General features: G+C 41.4%; 1 protein-coding gene across 3 annotated transcripts in view; it reads left to right on the top strand.

Annotated features, from left to right (window-relative positions):
- The window catches only part of LOC142378857 (adhesion G protein-coupled receptor L1), a 39,955-nt gene that overhangs the window by 14,736 nt on the left and 6,458 nt on the right, over positions 1-18,761 (top strand). The window contains exons 2-24 of one of the 3 annotated variants that reach the window (XM_075463795.1): positions 3,673-3,792; positions 6,161-6,374; positions 6,905-7,014; positions 9,098-9,305; positions 10,157-10,421; positions 10,530-10,869; positions 10,949-11,242; positions 12,032-12,135; positions 12,267-12,452; positions 12,571-12,609; positions 12,741-12,921; positions 13,011-13,133; positions 13,348-13,565; positions 13,667-13,840; positions 14,291-14,503; positions 14,615-14,835; positions 15,167-15,233; positions 15,366-15,454; positions 17,182-17,350; positions 17,454-17,603; positions 17,689-17,782; positions 17,890-18,000; positions 18,543-18,563. In XM_075463795.1, coding sequence (XP_075319910.1) covers positions 3,723-3,792; positions 6,161-6,374; positions 6,905-7,014; positions 9,098-9,305; positions 10,157-10,421; positions 10,530-10,869; positions 10,949-11,242; positions 12,032-12,135; positions 12,267-12,452; positions 12,571-12,609; positions 12,741-12,921; positions 13,011-13,133; positions 13,348-13,565; positions 13,667-13,840; positions 14,291-14,503; positions 14,615-14,835; positions 15,167-15,233; positions 15,366-15,454; positions 17,182-17,350; positions 17,454-17,603; positions 17,689-17,782; positions 17,890-18,000; positions 18,543-18,563 — 3,661 coding nt within the window. In that variant the 5' untranslated portion in view covers positions 3,673-3,722. Of the gene's footprint in view, positions 1-3,672; positions 3,793-6,160; positions 6,375-6,904; positions 7,015-9,097; positions 9,306-10,156; positions 10,422-10,529; positions 10,870-10,948; positions 11,243-12,031; positions 12,136-12,266; positions 12,453-12,570; positions 12,610-12,740; positions 12,922-13,010; positions 13,134-13,347; positions 13,566-13,666; positions 13,841-14,290; positions 14,504-14,614; positions 14,836-15,166; positions 15,234-15,365; positions 15,455-17,181; positions 17,351-17,453; positions 17,604-17,688; positions 17,783-17,889; positions 18,001-18,539; positions 18,564-18,761 lie in introns of all 3 variants that reach the window. The other 2 variants (XM_075463794.1, XM_075463796.1) reach the window with 2 other exon arrangements.

Here is an 18,761-nt window from a genome sequence, read left to right as displayed (position 1 = left end):
AACCGACGTCACGTTAGTGGTGAACGGGCCGACTCCGCCTACTTCCAGGGCACAGTTTGGGTGGAAAAGGAAATGTTACTGGTGCCGTGTCGTGTGGTGTAGTGTCGGGCTATATCGAATCGAGTAGAGTAGGGCTAGCTTGGCGGTGGAAAAGGGGCATTACTGTACCCTATTACCAGGGCTGTAGTACTCGAGTCCGGTCTTGGACTTGTCTCGGACTCGAGACTGTTTTTTTATGGTCTCGGACTTGTCTCGGACTCGCTGGTATTTGACTTGGACTTGTCTCGGCCACTGGTATTGCCAAATATGGTTCTTGGTCTCGACCGAGTCCAGGCGTCTTTATTTTGTTACAATATTCAAGGGAAAAGTAACCACTTGATAACCAATCAAATACCAGTTTATTTTCGCGTGCCCTGCATCTGCGCCTTGCCAACGTTCTCCTTTATTGATTCACACACACAGTGAGACGATGTCGGCCAATTCCGCTATAGTGAAATTTGGTTTTACTAATCACAAATAATTTCTCAGCACATCACTGAAAAAAACCACAGGGCAGATTGCAGATTCTGCAAATCGACTATCTCAGAGACATCTGGGACGACTTCAAACTTCGTGAGACACCTGCAGAGGTGTCTCGGTAAGTTAACTGCAGAGCTAGGCGGTGCTTAGCCTCATAGGCTAGGCTATGTGTTATGCATTAGCTAACATAGCGGAAGATAAGCCAAGGTAATGTGATTTTGGACATAGTTATCATCACTTACTGTACGTCTGGTATTACTGGTTTCATGAGATATAAAAAATCAAACGATTGTGAATATGGATTAAGCGATTGGTTGTCGTGAATTACATTTGTGGTTGTGTGATAATGTACTTGTGTTACAAAGGGTAGCAGCTACACAAACGCTCAAGCGTTTACGTTAAAGTGATGGTTCGGAGTAGATTCACCCTAGGGTCATTTGAACCGTGACATCCAGCCAAGTAGCCCACCCGAAGTTTTTCCGATATTGGCTGAACTTCCTTGATCTGGGAGCTTCAAAGAAAGATGAGGGTTTATCTACTACTGTAGACTACAAAGTATATGCTATATTCTGCATGATTTTTTATGAATTTTTATGTTGTAGAGTTGTGAATTTATTTTATCAATGGATAAATTGAGCAGCCTTGCTTTGTTGTCTACAGTAGTAGATCAACCCTCATCTTACATTGAAGCTCCCAGATCAAGGAAGTGACGTCGACGCAGCTTTAGCAGCAGAGAAGCTATTAGGCTTGTGTTGATAAAAATAAACTCCTGGACTATGTACAAACTTCCAAATGCATCGTTTTGTGAGTACAGACCATATTTGTACTACTGTAGAAGTTTGGTGTTATGGCATGTGATTTTAGTGTGGTAATTTTGGAGATACTGCCAGGTTCCGTTAGCGCTTGTACTAAGCTATTCGGGATAACTCAGTAACTCAGCTGATGTTCAGCCAAGATCGGAAAAACTTGGGGTGGGCTACTTGGCTGGATGTCACGGTTCAAATGACCCTAGGGTGAATCTACTCCGAACCATCACTTTAACGTTCACTTTAGGGTAAAGTAAACTGAGTGTTGTGACACTATTTTTGCTTTAAGATCAACAAATAATAACCCAAAATGATTGACTTTATACTGTCATGCATACAACTTGTTCTTTTCTATCCTGGACTCGGTCTTGACTTGGACTCAGTCTTGTCTTGGACTTGAACCTATTTGGACTCAGTCTTGACTTGGTCTTGACCGGTCCTGGTCTTGGACTTGTCTTGGACTCGACAAAGGTGGTCTTGACTACAGCCCTGACTATTACTATTGTACAAGTAAGCCATTAAAATAAATCATTCTCAGCAAATTGGGGACTTTCGCAAAAAGTAAAAAGTAGCACCTTCTCATGGGGGTGTATTTGGAGTCGTGTGGAGGTGTAGATGTTTTAATTTGTGCCTTCTGTTTTAAATGATTTACTGCTTTTTTTCTGCAGCTGACCTGACTTGAGAGTATGAGCCAAGTTTGAATACTGCAGTAACCAATCAGAACACCTTTAACAACACTTCTTCAAGTTACAGTTACATGAATACGGACTTAAAGTGCTCACATCCACAAACTATTTTTGAAATGACAGCTCTGTAGTATGTAGAAACCTTTTCAGGGCTCACTTGTAATTCTGCAACTGACTCAAAAGCTGTTATGTGGGAAGGTGTGGGGTATTCCTTTTTTTTCCTCCTCAATTAAGCAGGTAAAGGTCTAAAGCTTTTTCCAAGTCTAGTATTTGCATTTGAAAGCTGCAACGGAGTGCTCAGTGTAGCAAACAAACCATCCTGCAAGAAACAAAACAAAACAAAGATAGCGAAACATTAAAGGTTTGGTCATCAGTTTGATACATTATAAGAGAAAAGGAACACTAATGCATTTGGAAAAATTAAAAGACCCAGATGTCTGTAGAGGAGTGCAGTGGTGGATGATCACAGGGTTATTTCCATGAAAAAGAAAAACACTTCACAAGTTCCAGCTAAGTAATAAAGGATCCAGCTAACTCTTTAGATAGGTAGGTACAAGATTAGTCATGTTTACTATAGAGAGTAGAATTCCTTAGTACGGATACAGCTGTTTAAACGTAAAGTAAAAAATATAAACCCAAAGAAAGGGCAGGCGGGAAGTGAGGACACTGCATTGACATTGTGCACACTTAACCCTAACCTTAACATAACCTCAATTCACATGCTATAGCCATTACCCTTACCAGGACATATGAAATGACATTCTGCTTCATTAGGGCCAGGCTTTGGTCTTCATAAGGATTACTGGTCTTGACAAGGTTGGTGATTATACCAGAAAAAAAGTCTAAATGAGGAGCAAATACAAAAAACACACGAGGAGCAGTGAGCTAACTGAAATTCTAAGCAAGAAAAAGAGATGCATTTCAATACATGTTGTGGTTCAGCCTCCTGTGCTGTCTGAGGCCAAAAGTTCAGTCTATATTAAGGAGTCATATTACTGCTGTTCTCTTATAGCTCATCTGCCTGCATCCCGTATGTTCCCTGTTAACATTTTACTGCGCACCACCGCCCCCTGATCACCTCTGCCTTCAGCCAGCTGATTAGCTCGTTATGCTTGCTCAGGATGAGGTCATCTCTACAACATCATTTATTCAGGATTAATGAAAAGTGGCCAAAGCTGAGCCCAATCCTCTGCTTCTGTATGTGAGTGTATTTGTGTGTATGTGTGTGTGGAAATATTAAGACTATTTTATGGGTCAGTGGCCAGTATTGCCTCTGGCTAATTGCGGACTTAAAACATGAACTCTCACTCGTGCGCTTTAACTCACAAACACACAGAGACACACACAGTCTTCATTCTCTGCCTCTGTCTTGCTCTCTGAGATTGCACTGTGCTATCACCATGGTAACAGCAGATTGAGTGACTTTTCACTGCACGGATTGTTCAATTGTTATCTCTGTTTTGTTCTCTTCCTCTGTCTGTCTCTTTCTATTCTTCTGTCCTCTTCCTACCCTGCCCTGTTCTCTACTTGCACTCATTCATTGTCACTGTGTGTTACCAACCATCCCACACACACACACACACACACATAAAGATGTGCACCATAAGAATACAGTACAGTTTTTCATTCACATTCTCACTGTTCCTCTGCTTCCTCTACAGGCTCTCCTATCGCAGCTGGTGGTGTGACATCCTAACTCTTCCTGCCCAGCATGGCTATGTCACTGTGGTTCGCGGGAGTGTGTGTGCTCACTCTGGCTTGTGTGTCCCCCTCTCGCCAAGGTAGGTGTTATGGTGTGGATGTAGTGTCATTTTGGATTGTTTTTCCTGGCAGCATTTGGCAAAATGGACCCCAAACTGACAAGCTATAAAAGGTGCCATTGTGATGTGGGTTTGTGTGAATTTCAACTATAAGAAAGAAAGAAATGCATCTCAACAAGGATAACCAGACAAAAAAAGAAAACCAAAAAGATTACATCTAAACAGATAGCAAGTTTGAGATGCTGCCCACAACTAAAACAGATGAGCAGCCATTCAGCACCAGGGACAGTTACATTACACCAGCAGCATGCTAATCATATTCACTCTTGAACCCACCACAGCCTGGTGGATTTAAGACTGTGTTTAATCTTGAGCAGCATGCTCCCTGCCATGTGTATATCATCCTTGAGCTCATGTGAGCAACTGGATTAAGGTAACGGTAATGGGATTTTCTCAAATAACCCTGGTATTTATAAGATTCCCTCCACACAAAGTGTGTGTCCGACATATTAAAATGTAGCCCTCAAAGGGGAGAAACGAAATCCTAAACTTGCCAGTTTGTTTTCACTGGTTTCCTGACAGTCAATAAGCGTTATCCACCCCACTGTCATGAAACTGTGATGTTCCCACGCACCACATCTCGTCACTTGTAGGTGTCACAGTGGAGGTGCGATGTGATTCATGACAACAGTCTCACTCTGCATCTCTCTGGTGGAAGGTTTTACACATGCATTTTAATGATGGTGCTGGATGTAGTGACAGTTTCAGAGCATATTTAGTTTTCATTGACTTTTTTATGCCTCTGGCAAAAACAGACATGACTGACTGAGACTGTTAGAACAAAGTGGAATCGTTTATCAAATCACTTTCTGTATCAAATTATCAAACGACTGATCCAGTTGCAGGAACAGGAAAACCAAATTTCTCATGTAAAGATCTTTGGACTCATTGAGAGTATCAGTGTTTTTCGTGGTTTCGGGGGGATCTTTCCAGAGCCTTTTCAAGCAAAAAAAGAGTAGGTGGTCCAAACTGAAAAAAACTAAGCTTGAATTCAAGCAGGACTTTGCATTCTTAGTCTTAGTATATTTCTGTATTTATATCTACTTAACCGATAAACAAAGGATATTATGACCAAATCAATGATACAATTAGCATTCAGTCCTGGATCAAATTACTATGTTGTGGTTGCAAGCATTGTTGGCTCCAGGTCAGATCAGCAGTGATGAAACATGAACCCTGGGTGGACGGGAACATTTTCTTTTCCTTTGCTAGGACCTTGAGATGCACAAAATTATTTTTTGAATTAAATGTACACCCACCCAAATGTCTGGAGGCTCTGAAACTGACATTAGCACCAAAGCGATGGATATGGATATGGTTATGCGATGGATTAATTTCTATAGGCCTGTCAGTGGGCAGCAAACAGAACAGTATTTGGTCTTGGTATGTTTATCACGCATGTTAAATGGGCCTGTCTCATCCACACATCACCTATCTGAACTTTATTTTGTTGTTTTTGTAATTTGCAAGAGTCAGCTGGAAAAGAGACAATAATGGTCATTACTAAGATATTTCTCTCATACTGCATTGCTGGGCAAAATATGGTCTTAACAAGGATGTAACTTCAAAAGATATATGAGCTGCATGCCGCTAACAAGAAGCCTCCCGGACGTTGTAATATGAGGGGTTAATTTTAAATAAAAACGATGCTTGCTGCTGTAATGCACATTCATAAGTATTTAGGAAGTTCAGCCTCGACTGCACCAAATGCATAACTTCATCTTCACCAAAATCAACAACATAGTTGTTCATTCATATGGCAAATTTGGTTGATACAGCTCATTAGGCTAATAAACGCATCAATAATAGGAAGACATGAGATTCAATTTATTATTTATTATTATTTTATATATTTGTTTGTCTAATCGTTTACTGCAAATCTTATTGAGATATTACAGTTAAGTCTGAAATCCCCTCTGAATGTATTTTCACTCATTAAGAATCATTGCAACTACAAATGAATCTGGAAAATTCATTCATTCAGTCAAAATAATAACTTTTTTTTTTTTTTCAAAAAGTCATCCTGCAGGCTGTGGTCAACCACAGCCTGCAGGAGAGTTAAAAGCCAGTCTCTCTTGTTGTAGCAATCAGCAGGCTTGTCCCTCGGAGCAATTATTTCACTATATGGTACTAACACACTGAGGGTAATCGTGTTGCTTCCAGTATTGGGAAATGGTGCAATCAGGTTCCTGCATTTAACAAAGCAACATATATGCTCAACAGTTATATGCTGTCAGAAACCCAAGTAAACAACTGTTCATTCTCCTTATTTTCCATCTTCTTTCATTCATCCTGTGCCACTATTCCCCTGATCCAACTATCATGGTAGCTATGTCCCGGGCCGCCATGCCGTTCGGGCTGCTGCGCAGGGAGCTGGCATGCGAGGGTTACCCTATAGAGCTGCGCTGCCCAGGAAGTGATGTGGTTATGGTGGAGACTGCCAATTATGGACGCACCGATGACAAAATCTGTGATGCAGACCCCTTCCAGATGGAGAACACACAGTGTTACCTGCCTGATGCACTAAAGATTATGTCCCAGAGGTGTGTATCTCCTGAGTTGCACATTTTGCTGACACCACACATTATTGATGAAAATCTGCAGATTATAATGTCATTCATGAGCTTTATGAATACATGTTAAGTGTTATGGAAGTGGTTAACGCAATCAATACAAGCGTCTGTTTGTACACAGTGTGTATGTGCGTTGCTGTAACATACATGTTGAGCAGGATGAAACATTACAAAAAGTCGATGCTTGTGTTGTATGTCATGTGTAGGTGCAAGCACAGCAATCTCTTCAACTGAGTGTAGAGAGTAGATGTGTACTCAGCAGTGTTTTCCAAGAAGAAGTGATCAATATTCAGCAAGAGGGAGAGTAGACAAATGGAGCATCGTTTGCCTCCTCTTTCCTGCCTGTTAATCACTCTTCTTCCTTTTTGTTTTGTCACTACATTGTCCCTTTGACTGATCCAACCTTCCATCCATTCATCCATCTATTCATCCATTCATCCATTCATCCATCCATCCATCCATCCATACATACATACATACATACATCTGCTGTTCTCCAGATGTAACAACAGAACTCAGTGTGTGGTGGTTGCGGGAGTCGATGTCTTCCCAGATCCCTGCCCAGGAACGTACAAGTACTTGGAGATCCAGTATGAGTGTGTCCCTTATAGTGAGTATTCCATTAATATTTTAATAGATGCACATGTAAACACATTCATTGTGCACACACAAACAAACATACACAAGTACACTTTAACCTGATTATGTCAAGATACATTTTGATTTGAAGTTTATTTTTGATCTTGCGACTTTTGATGTTGGCTATTTCCCTGAGAGACTGATGAATAGAGAAGCCTCCTTTTTCTCTCAGGGAATGTGTGTGCATGTTTTCTGAATTACAAAACGAAAGTTGGATGGAGAAAGTACAGAGAGGGAAAAACTGTAGGGCATTTGCAAACTGTCGCAAAATGTCACATGTGTGCGTGGGTGAGCGTATGCACTTGCGCGTGCATGCGTGTATGTTTTCTTTTCCAGATTCACACCACAGGAGTTGCTCTTTTTTCTCCACAGGAGCCTGATTGAGGGAAGGAGAGATCGGGGGAGGAGGGGAAGGGAAAGGGGGAGGATGGGGATGGGGATGGAGGGGAGGAGGGAAGAACGGGGAAGGGGGAGTATGTTGGGGCTTTTTTGTGCTTCTTCTCCCTTTTACATGAACAATAATGTCTGTGGTGAGAATGAGTTCCGAAAATCTTTATCTGTGCAACTCTTTCTTTCTTTCTTTCTTTCTTTCTTTCTTTCTTTCTTTCTTTCTTTCTTTCTTTCTTTCTTTCTTTCTTTCTTTCTTTCTTTCTTTCTTTCATCTCTCTGTCCTTTTCTCTTGCTTGCTTTCTTGCTTCTCTTTACTCCCCTTCTTTCACTCTCTGACTTTTCTTTCTTTCTCTCCCTCTTTTTTTTCCTATGCTTGAGTAGAAGTGGACCAAAAAGGTAAAGACAATACATTGTAGCATCTTGATCTCTCCTTATCCCGACCCCCCTCTTTTCTCTCCTTCTTTTCCTCTATCCTACCATTTCTCTCTTCCTCCAACCCTAGGACGTTGTTTCGTAGTCATGCTGGATGTTGCCCCTTACCCCTTTTCATTTCCTAGTTCTTTTTTTCCACATTTTATCCATCTCTTGTTGTATCCAAAGCCGTCCTTTTATCCAATTTTATCCAGGTTCTGCACCTAGTCTCTTCCTCACTCTCTTGCTCTCTCTCTTCGGTTTCTTCTCCTCTTCCTCCCTCTTGCTCCTGGTTGATCTATCTGTCTCTTGTTACTGTCCCTCAGTCTCTATGTGCACGCAAATATAAACACAACTGATCACACAAACACGAACACAATCTTGCTTTGATGCTTTCTCTTGTCTAAAACCTTTTAACATAAGAAACAGTTCTTTCTTACTCTTTCTTTCTTGCTTGCTTGCTTTCTTTCTTTCTTTCTTTCACTCACCCCTCCTTCCTTCTTGTCAAGTCATCGTCTTCATGCTTATTTTCCCTTTTCTTCCCTTATAGGAAGAGCCCCTTATTTATCTTCATAGGAAAAATAAGACGAAATGTGTGTGACTGTGTATTCGTCTGGATGTGTGCTTATCAAGCACTGCTTATGTGCGTGAGGGTGTGTGCATGCCTTTTTGCATGCCAGTTTGAGATTGTTCAGTATACATATGTGTCCATACAGTTATTGACATGTGGGTGGACCAGTCGTGCTCTGCGTAAACTAACCTGCCCTCTCATTCACTTCAAGGCAAAATTTAGCTCCGCCTTCTGCGTCCCTGACTCTACCTCACACTCTTCTTCACTCTTTTTGCACTAACCCACATACACACACACATATGCACATCGACTACACACACAAACTACATGAATACACTCACACACCTTTCATTGCAGTGTCCCTGTTGTGTTACTCACCACACACACGCTAACAGTGTGTGATTTTCAACACTTATTTGTCTCTTCTGTTGCTTACCTCTCAAGATCAGGACAACTGTTTTAAATCCGTCTCTCTTTTTCTCTTCATTCTTTTTTCTTAATCTCGCTGCATCAACCGCATCTAATCCAATCCATTTTTCATGCATTGATCCATTTTCTTCCCACATCTGCCTCCACTTTCCTTCCACTCCTTTTTCACTTCATTTCCTGCACTTTTGCCCCCTCCCCCCGTCTTTTCTTTCTCATATCCTGCTTTCTGCCCTCCCAAACACCTACATTCCAGTTTTCGTGTGTCCTGGCTCACTGCTCAGCATCCAACCAGCCTCCTCGCTCCTGGAGGCAGAGCATCAGTCAGGGGCCTGGTGTAAAGACCCCCTACAAGCTGGTGACAGGCTGTACGTCATGCCATGGACACCGTATAGAACAGAAGTGCTGTATGAGTACGCCTCATGGGATGACTTCCGGCAAAACAGAGTCACCACTACCTATAAGTGAGTGGGGTTTTTTGTACCAAATGTTTAGTTGATATATTATATATTATATATATTAGTCAGTTATTTGAGGGATTTTAAAATATGGAATTTATTTTCAGAGTTGGTGGTAACATTAACATTGAGCCAAAGTTAAGTTATATAAAGCCCAATAATTCAATATTTAATTACATTTATGGATGAGAATTATCCTGCTATTTACATTTAATCTGTTCACTCATTTGTTAGCTCTCTCTATGGCAGTTTACTTTGCATAGCAGAGTTTATAGCCACTCTGACTTCAAATAATGCCCAATCTATGATTCTGATCTGCCGAAAAAACTCACCAGTTGATCAGTTAGAAATATTTTTAAATTGCTCTTATGGTTACATGTACCAACACTAGCCACAAGTCATGCTAAAGTAAGTAACAATCCTTAATGAAGCATATGATGAAACAAACAGATGATTGGAGTATAGTACAAACATAAATAAAGAACCTCTCATGTGAGATAACAAAAAAGTGTACAATAATTTCCATCTCTGTCCTGGATGCCATCAATAGTTATGAGGAGCCACAGAGAAAAAGGTTTTAATCAGCCATGTGTACATTTAAAGATTAATAATGTAATTTGATCTATGTTTTCAATGTTTCAGTGTTAAGAGAAAAAAAGACAGAATTTTGTTCCTCAAGCAGGCACTGTAGAAATAGGTTACGTGCCAATATGACAAGCCTGGTGTGAAACCTGCTCACTCCAGGCAGTTCAGGGGCAATGTCTTCTGATGAATTGAATGATATTAGATACACAAAAAAGCTGAAAGTAAGGGAAAGTATGCAAATGTGACCTCCGTAATATGATTCTCTGTTCTAGGTTGCCTAGCCGTGTGGATGGCACCGGCTTTGTGGTGTATGATGGTGCTGTTTTTTATAACAAAGAGCGAACACGCAACCTAGTCAAGTATGACCTGCGCACACGCATCAAGAGTGGTGAGGCAGTGGTGGTCAACGCCAACTACCACGACACCTCGCCTTACCGCTGGGGAGGGAAGTCAGACATCGATCTGGCAGTGGACGAGAACGGCCTCTGGGTTATCTACTCTACTGAAGCCAATAATGGACGCATTGTGGTCAGCCAGGTAGGAGAAACGGAAACAGGTCGATGACTGGAGTGTGGAAGGGAAAGAAGGAAAGGATGAGGCTTTTACACAATTTTCTCATCTACTTTCGTCTTTTCTGTTTTACAGGTGAACCCATACACCCTACGCTTTGAGGGCACATGGGCCACGGGCTTTGACAAACGTGGGGCAAGCAATGCCTTCATGGCCTGTGGTGTGCTTTACGCCGTTCGCTCCGTTTTCCAGGATGACGAGGGGCAGGCAGATAGCCGAGCCAGCAGCAACATGGTGGTTTACGCCTACGACACCAGCCGTGGACAGGAGCTGCCTGTTCAGATACCATTCCCCAACCCTTACCAGTATATATCCTCCATAGACTACAACCCTCGAGACAACCAGCTGTATGTTTGGAACAACTACTACGTGCTTAGATACCCTCTACAGTTCACACCACCGCCACCCACTAAAGGTCTGAAAATAAACACTTGTGTAACTGGATGTGCAAAATAGCATAGATTATGTAGATTAATGTTGTCTTCACCCTCCAGGTCCCCTCTCATCATTGATGACAACCGTCCGTTCCTACACAGCTACAGTAGCTTTGACCCCAGTGCGACCATCAGCCTCACACCCAATTGGCGTCATCAACAGGGGCCCCTTTGACCAGCGCCCGATCACAGCCATGGTTCCACTGACCCCACGCCCCCCGCTGCGTGTCCCCATAGCGCCTGGCGGGCCTGGTCAGGTGGGAGGATGTGAGGGCCGAGTGGCACGAGGCGTTCAGTGGCCCCCAACCCTGAAGGGAGAAACCGTGGAGAGACCCTGTCCAAAAGGATCTCTGGGTAGGTGTAGCATGAGTCTGTGCACATCTGAGCATGCCAGCATGTGTGTGTATCTTGTTTCCCTTTGAAATGTAGTCACATGTCCTCTCTTTGAACTCCAATGAGACAGAAGTAGACAGGGAAGGGTTACAGTGTGTGGAAATGATGGCTTCTGCACGTCTTCCTGTCACTGTGCAGCTGTTTTCCTCAGCCCAGTCTCCTTCTGAAGAGAAGCTCTTTGCAGATTATCTAGATAATCCTCTGATGCAATTCGCATTTTACTAATCATGTCGAATCAATTGGAAATGGGTTTAGCACAGAGATGATGATTATACTAGAATGATTTTATCTGATACCGTGTTTATAACTGAGAGAAGGTATGTCTGTTGTGTCATTCTTACGCCCAATTTATGTGCAACAGACACTTTAGGACTTTGTTTAATTTCTTGTATGAATGTATGCAACAGTTAATTTAATTCACACTTACGACAATAAATCATCTGATTGCGGTTGTAAAAAGAACCAAAAGATCGACAAACAAAGTTAGTGAAGATATTAAAAAAAAATCAATATATTAAAGCTAATGAAAAAACAGCATTGATCTTACAACTACCATAACTTTATAGAATGAATTTAAAGCTAAAGTCTAATAAATGATTACAGTCAATTACCAAATGGTTTTTGCCTGCACGTAAGAGTAAAAAGTGCACAAGGAAATTTATTCCAGAAGAAACTGAATGACAAAGTCTTTCAATACACAAGCTGTCGTTTCTCTTTCTGACGTTTGTGTCTCCCTTTCTGTCTCTGCAGGTATAGCCTCCTATCAATGCATGTCGTCTCCAGTTGGTTGGAACTCCAGAGGACCTGACCTTTCCAATTGCACCTCTCCCTGGGTCAGCCAAATTGCACAGAAGGTCAGTCAAAAACACATACAACCATGGAAACACATACACATGCTGTGCAAATGCCCCAAAGCCAGTCAACAAGCAGCTCTCTCTTAAATGTCAAAACATTTGACATTACAAACACCCCCACCTCACTCCAGATTAAGAGCGGAGAGAACGCAGCCAACATTGCCGGAGAGTTGGTCAACCTGACCCGGGGGCGGATCTATGCCGGTGATGTCAGCATGTCCGTCAAGCTTATTGAACAGCTGCTGGACATATTGGACTCTCAGCTCCAGGCCTTGAGACCAGCCAATAAAGAGTCAGCAGCACGTAATTACAACAAGGTAAATTGTTTCTGTTATTAGTGTCGATGTGTTCTTGACCTCCTCTGGAAATGAGAGCAGAAATGTCAGTGATGACGATTGTAATAATTCTAATAATAGACTTTTTCCCCTTTTTCAGCTGCAGAAGAGAGAACGAACGTGTAAAGCTTATGTTCAGGTAAGATTAGATAGATAGATAGATAGATAGATAGATAGATAGATAGATAGATAGATAGATAGATAGATAGATAGATAGATAGATAGATAGATAGATAGATAATGTTCTCTGTCTCTCTCTGTCCTTGTCAGGCGGTTGTTCAGACAGTTGATAACCTGCTGGGTCCTGAAGCTCTGGTGTCCTGGGCTGACATGAGCAGTGTTGACCAATCACGCTCTGCATCGCTGCTTTTAGACGCGGTAGAGAAAGGAGCATTTCTGTTGGCTAATAATCTCTATGAGGGCCGTTTCAGTGACAGGGCACCAAACATTGGTGAGTGGTCTCGTTCTCTTTTTTGGTGGTTTTCCTCCTCATTTTGCACAAATTACTAACGCATTCAGACTGTTTCCATTCATGCACAGATCTGGAGGTGTACGTATTAAATACTGAGGCGGACATACAGGACTTGACGTTTCCTCACTCCTATGACAGCGACAGTATTCTGCAGATATCAGCACTGGCTCTGCAACAGTATAGCAACAATGGTCAGTGGAACTAATGTTCGGTACAATTTAATCTCTATAGGATATTTAGTTATCAAACCATCAACAGAAAAATTATTTGAAGCAGTAACACAAGTCTTCACATATCACTGTTCCAAAGCAACAAAGAAAAAAAGAAAAAATGATGTAAATATATAAATATATCCGCTTAAATGTAGCTTTTCCCCTATGTTATTTCCCCTTCTGTGATTTGCAGGCCAGGTGAAGTTGGTCCTTTCCCTCTATAAGAACTTGGGCTCGTTCCTGACCACCCAGAACTCAACACTTCGGCTGGGTCTGGGGTTGAGCCAGGGCTCAGAGGCCAGGCGCAGGAGCCTCGTAGTCAACTCTCATGTGATCTCTGCCTCTGTGCACAGAGGATCCAACAGAGTGTACCTCACTGAGCCAGTGATCTTCACTCTCAGACACATTCAGGTCTGTTTTAAACCTACTAAAATCAAACTTAAATTTCGAATGAGCTCATTTTTGAGTGCTGCTCTTATATGTTTTGGTGTGTTTTTTCTCCTTATCTGCAGTTGGAGAATCACTTTGGTCCTAACTGTTCTTTCTGGAATGCATCAGGAGTTTCTGGGAGTGGCAGGTGGTCCACACAGGGCTGCCGCCTGTTACACACAAACAACACACATACAACTTGCGCCTGCAACCATCTGTCCAGCTATGCTGTCCTGATGACATACCAGCAACCTTCTGTAAGTCCGACACACCACATATCAATACATAAAAGCATTTGATTCAGTTTCATAGTAGACATCGACATTTGCCAGACTGTCATTGTCTTTCCATACCATATGAGCCTGTAGCCGTAAATCTGTTATCTATATTTGATCTGAAGCGGCATTGAGCTTTCAGTGTGTTTAACTTGACAAACATCGAGTCAGTATTGATGTAACACTCGTCATGCACACATTTCTACTGCACATTGTAGATTGCTTGTGTGTTTGATCAGATAAGAGCTTGGAAAGCCTGTATTACAAACTATTACTGCTATAGTCTTGAATGGCCATGTGTGAAACTTTACTTCTCAAATCAAATTACTCCCTCAATGGCCAAAACGTCCTTTTCCCATTGCACTGTTAAGACTTTACTCCTGCAGTCCAAAAATCACTTCTAAACATCTTACACTCTGTTTTTCTTGTCAGTTTGGGACCGGTGTAGAGGAGCTCTTAGTCTTTGTGGTTTCCTGGGTTGGCATCTCTGTTGCACTGGTGTGTCTGGCTACCTGCCTTATCACCCTTTGCTGCCAGGGGGCGCCCTGGCACACAGACCACAGCACCATTCACTGCAACCTTTGGGCCAATCTGCTCGTCACAGAACTTCTCTTCCTTATTGGTGCCAACAAGACTAAATACACTGTTAGTACTCTCTGAACTAGCTTTTTATTTTGCTTTTAAGGTTGATCTACATAACACGTACAGATACAGAGTACAAGCTTTGCTTGTTCATCTCTCAATTGTCATTTTCAGGTTGTATGCTCCATCACTGCTGGCCTCCTGCACTTCTCACTGCTCGCAGTGTTTTGCTGGTTGTGTCTGGAGGGGGTGGAGTTGTACCTGCTGCAGCGGGAGGTATTCGAGGGACGTAATTCCCGGAGGAAGTATTTTTACCTCTGTGGTTACTCCATTCCTGGGCTGGTAGTGGCTGTTTCTGCAGCTATTGACTTCCGAGGATATGGCTCTAAGACTGCGTAAGTTAATAAGTGCAGTTTTTTTTGTTTGTTTGTTTGTTTGTTTTTTATCATGGAGACTAAATCTCCAAAAGTTTTAGCTAATTTTTGAGGGATCAGATTTATTTTTTGGGTTAAGATTAGAACCAGGTTATGGCTAGGTTAGGGTAAAGGTCAGAGTTTAGTTGTGATGGTTAAGGTTTAGGTTAAGGGGGAAGGTAATGAATTGTGTCTATGGAATATCAACACAAAGATAATGTCAGTTACTTCTCTGCATATCTAAATCCTTGGATCAGCTTCTACAGTGTATTTTGGAGGCTCTTATTTTGCTCTGATTTCTTTGTGTGTAAAGGTGCTGGCTGCGGACTGACAATTACTTCATCTGGAGTTTCCTTGGACCTGTAGCCGCCATCATTACGGTGAGGTTGCATACTGTTGTATGCACTGGCTTTTTTTTTTTTTTTAACATTTTCTGTTCATTAATGTATTGATATAATTAAAACTGAACATATTTTTCTTTGTGATTGATGTTTGTCCCTTTTGTACCTCAGTTAAACCTGGTTGTTTTGGTGATGACCTTACATAAGATGCACAGCACTGCTGCACTGAAACCGGACTCCAGTCGCCACGACAACCTGAGGTCAGTATAAGAATCTCATACTGTTTGTCTCTGACTATTTTGTGTTGTTGTATGAGTATTAAGTTATATAGATATGTAAGTAGAGCCCAGTTGTTATTCACAGAAGCAGTATTTTGTACAAGTTTCATGTAAGTCAGTCCCAATTTTTTAAAACTGCCCTCAGCAGTTATTGGTACTGAAGCCAAAACTTTGTTACTGCAAATTTTTTATCTGAGTAAAAGATGAACTGATCTTGAAGAGGTATAAAGTTGAAGATTAAATATTAATTTAAACTTTTAAATAAGGTTTTTTAAAAAAAACGTTTTCAAGTTCAAAGGGGAAGCACAAAGCAAAAGTTTGCAGACTTCAAGAGATTTAAACTCACTGATAACTTTTATCAAGGTTTCAGACCTCTTTAAGCTTTTTTAAGGCTGTGACTGATTCACAGCCATTGTTGAGGGATGTGAATTTTTAAAGCTTTTTAAATAGTCTGACTCCTCAAACCTTGTCCCAACGATCAGCTGCCAAGGTCTCCTCTAAGTAGCTGCCTAGCACTCTGAAAATTAAAGTAATTCATGCAAATGCTGAAATAATACAAAAGGTGTTTTTTGGACAATAGCAAAGCTCCTTCAGATTGCCATTTTCTCACAGGAGCGGATTGATCATGCTTTGGCCTTGTTTTGCAGCCAGTGCTGCGGAGAACATTTCACTGGTACGGGGAACAACTGATTAATTAAATATCAGCTAAAGTTGGAGGGAAATTTCACACATGCTATAAAAAACAGAAAATGTATAGAGGATGGCTTCTAAAGGAAATGTATCATCTTTATCATCAGGTCTTTTTGGAAATCAGGTCACCTTCTACTCTTTTAGGTATTCACAGTAGCAGTGGGACTTTTTTAAACGTTATTAATTCCCAAAAAACTCATCTGTGTTGCTCAAAATTGTAGATTTGTTGCTATGAAAAAAAATTCTTGTAAACCTTTAAATGGCTTGGGTTTGGTTATATACCATTTTCTTTATTTAGTGAATGACAGTCTTCAGATATGTTAAGTTGCCTCAGTCCACGTATTTTCCCACTATGAAATGAGAAGCTAACACAAGCCATGAGGAAAATGACCTTGTGAGGGCTAGTGGTAGCTTCCCTGGCTGACCAAGAGCTTGTTTGTGTCTACTGGGGAGGCCGTGGCTTAGCTTGTAATCAGAAGGTCGATTCCCAGCATGTACACAAATCAAAGTGTCCTTGGGTAAGACACTGAACACCAGATTGGCTAATATGTTAATCGGTGTGTGTTTGTGGCGATTAAGCACATATGTACACATACAATAAGAAATGCTTCATGAGTGTCTATGTAAATGAAAAACACATGTTAAGCACATTGTAGACATGTTTAAAAAGTCACTATACATCTAATGCTGCATAGAGTTCCTGCAGCATGTGGTGAGTACCTGTTTTCTTGGCCTGTATAGCAACCACTAGCCCCCTTTTAACCCCAGGCTAACTTGTCTTTGTAGCTTCTTCTGGCATGCAAATTACTGTATAATCCCACACTACAAGTAGAATTGGTTTCTCTACTGTTCTACTACAGATTCAAAGCAGAAATCCCCAGCCATAGCATTGATAGCTGATTTGCTGTCTTATGAACAGAGATGGCTGATAACGATTGAATTTTGACTGTTAAATGCAATTGAAATAACTTTCTTTTAAATACCATGCATCTTGTGTCCTCTACCTGTGGTGTTTGCAGGGCCTGGGCAGTGGGCTCCCTGACGCTTCTATTCTTGCTGAGTGTCACCTGGTCCTCAGGCCTGATGTTCTTGTCCGGTCCATCCCTCCTCCTGGCTTACCTCTTCTCCTCTCTCAACACTGCCCAGGCCCTCCTCATCACTATACTACACTGCACGCTCGCCAGGAAGGTCAGTCCAAGTGTTTATAAGTCAACATGTAATTAGAAATATCTATCTGTAATATCTGATTGTCGGACTAAACCAATCATTTATGATGGAATATTGTGTGTAGGGTCAAAAGGATTATGGCCGCTGCATGCGTCTCTCGCAGTGCTGTGCAACTTCCTCAACCAGCTCTCCAGACTCGGCGAAAGGTGCTGCCCTTCGCTCCAACAGCCGATACACCAGTAGCCAGGGTCGCAGAGCCACTGCTAACAGACAGGTTTGCGGCATTACACCGTACGTCTCAAAGGCTTTGCCTCTCTGTGTCTGATTGTCTTTGATCATGTCTAATATTTCTTCTACAGAGCCGCATCAGAAGGATGTGGAATGACACTGTTCGGAGGCAGACTGAATCCTCTTTCATTGCTGCAGACAACAACACTCCTACTCTAAACCGAGGTGAGTTTTATTGTTTTGATTATCTTTTAAATCACAAAATCACACATTTGCACCTGCTGTGGCTGAAGAATGGGATGTTCATTTTCTCCCTCTCTCTTCATAATCAGCTGCTTTGGGGAACCATTTCCTTACAAATCAAGTGCTGCAGACTCATGCTGGAGCTTCTCCTTATGACACAATGCTGGCCCAGGGATACAGCCAACCCTTCACCTCTACCGGTATGTTGTATTACAGTTGTCAGGACAGTACATATTTGATTATTTCTACATGTGCATTCCCCTGTTGCTATCTTTAACTGTCTTCTTATTATTCTTATTTTTCTGTACTGTGAAACAAAATCCATGCAAAAGTCTTGGGCTACACTCAAAATGTCTACATTGCACGAACAATTATTAGGCAAATTATTTTCTCAGGATTAACTTCTCTGTTTAGCAAATATGGGCAGAGTCAGTCTGAACTGCGAACTTCAAACTGTTCAAACTTCAAAATGTTCAATGATGAAAAGTGGGTTTATATTGTTTTTTTGTTTTTTTTTGCTGTAAACAAAATTTCCTCAAGGGTCACAAGACTTTTGCATTGTACAGCTTATCTTTTTCTGTTTCTGTACAGTATGAATGTTTGGAATTAAAAGTTTAAATGTTTTGTGTGAGCATGAAAGCTGTGAGTTTATTTTATTCTGTTGATTACTTTAATTGTCTTTCATAAATGTTTTTTTTGACACTTTCCTTCTCTGTCTCTCTGTCTTAACGTGGACCAGTAGGAACCTTCAGAAACAAGCAGAGTATGATCTATTCCCTCTTGTGCTCCTTCTTTCCTTGTGCACTGTGATTCAATTCATAGACTAGCTGTGCAGTATTTGCACCTTATTACTATATACGAACCATAATGACATAATGCACATCTGTCCATGTGGCAACATAATCTGACATCTCATCAAGAAGTATATATATATGTTAAAAACCCAAATCTTCCTGATAAA

This window comes from Odontesthes bonariensis, chromosome 4 (genome assembly GCF_027942865.1).
Source record: "Odontesthes bonariensis isolate fOdoBon6 chromosome 4, fOdoBon6.hap1, whole genome shotgun sequence".
In the NCBI taxonomy this organism is placed as follows: Eukaryota; Metazoa; Chordata; class Actinopteri; order Atheriniformes; family Atherinopsidae; genus Odontesthes; species Odontesthes bonariensis.
Note: the sequence above shows the minus strand (reverse complement) of the source record. Positions and strands in the feature narration are given on the sequence as shown.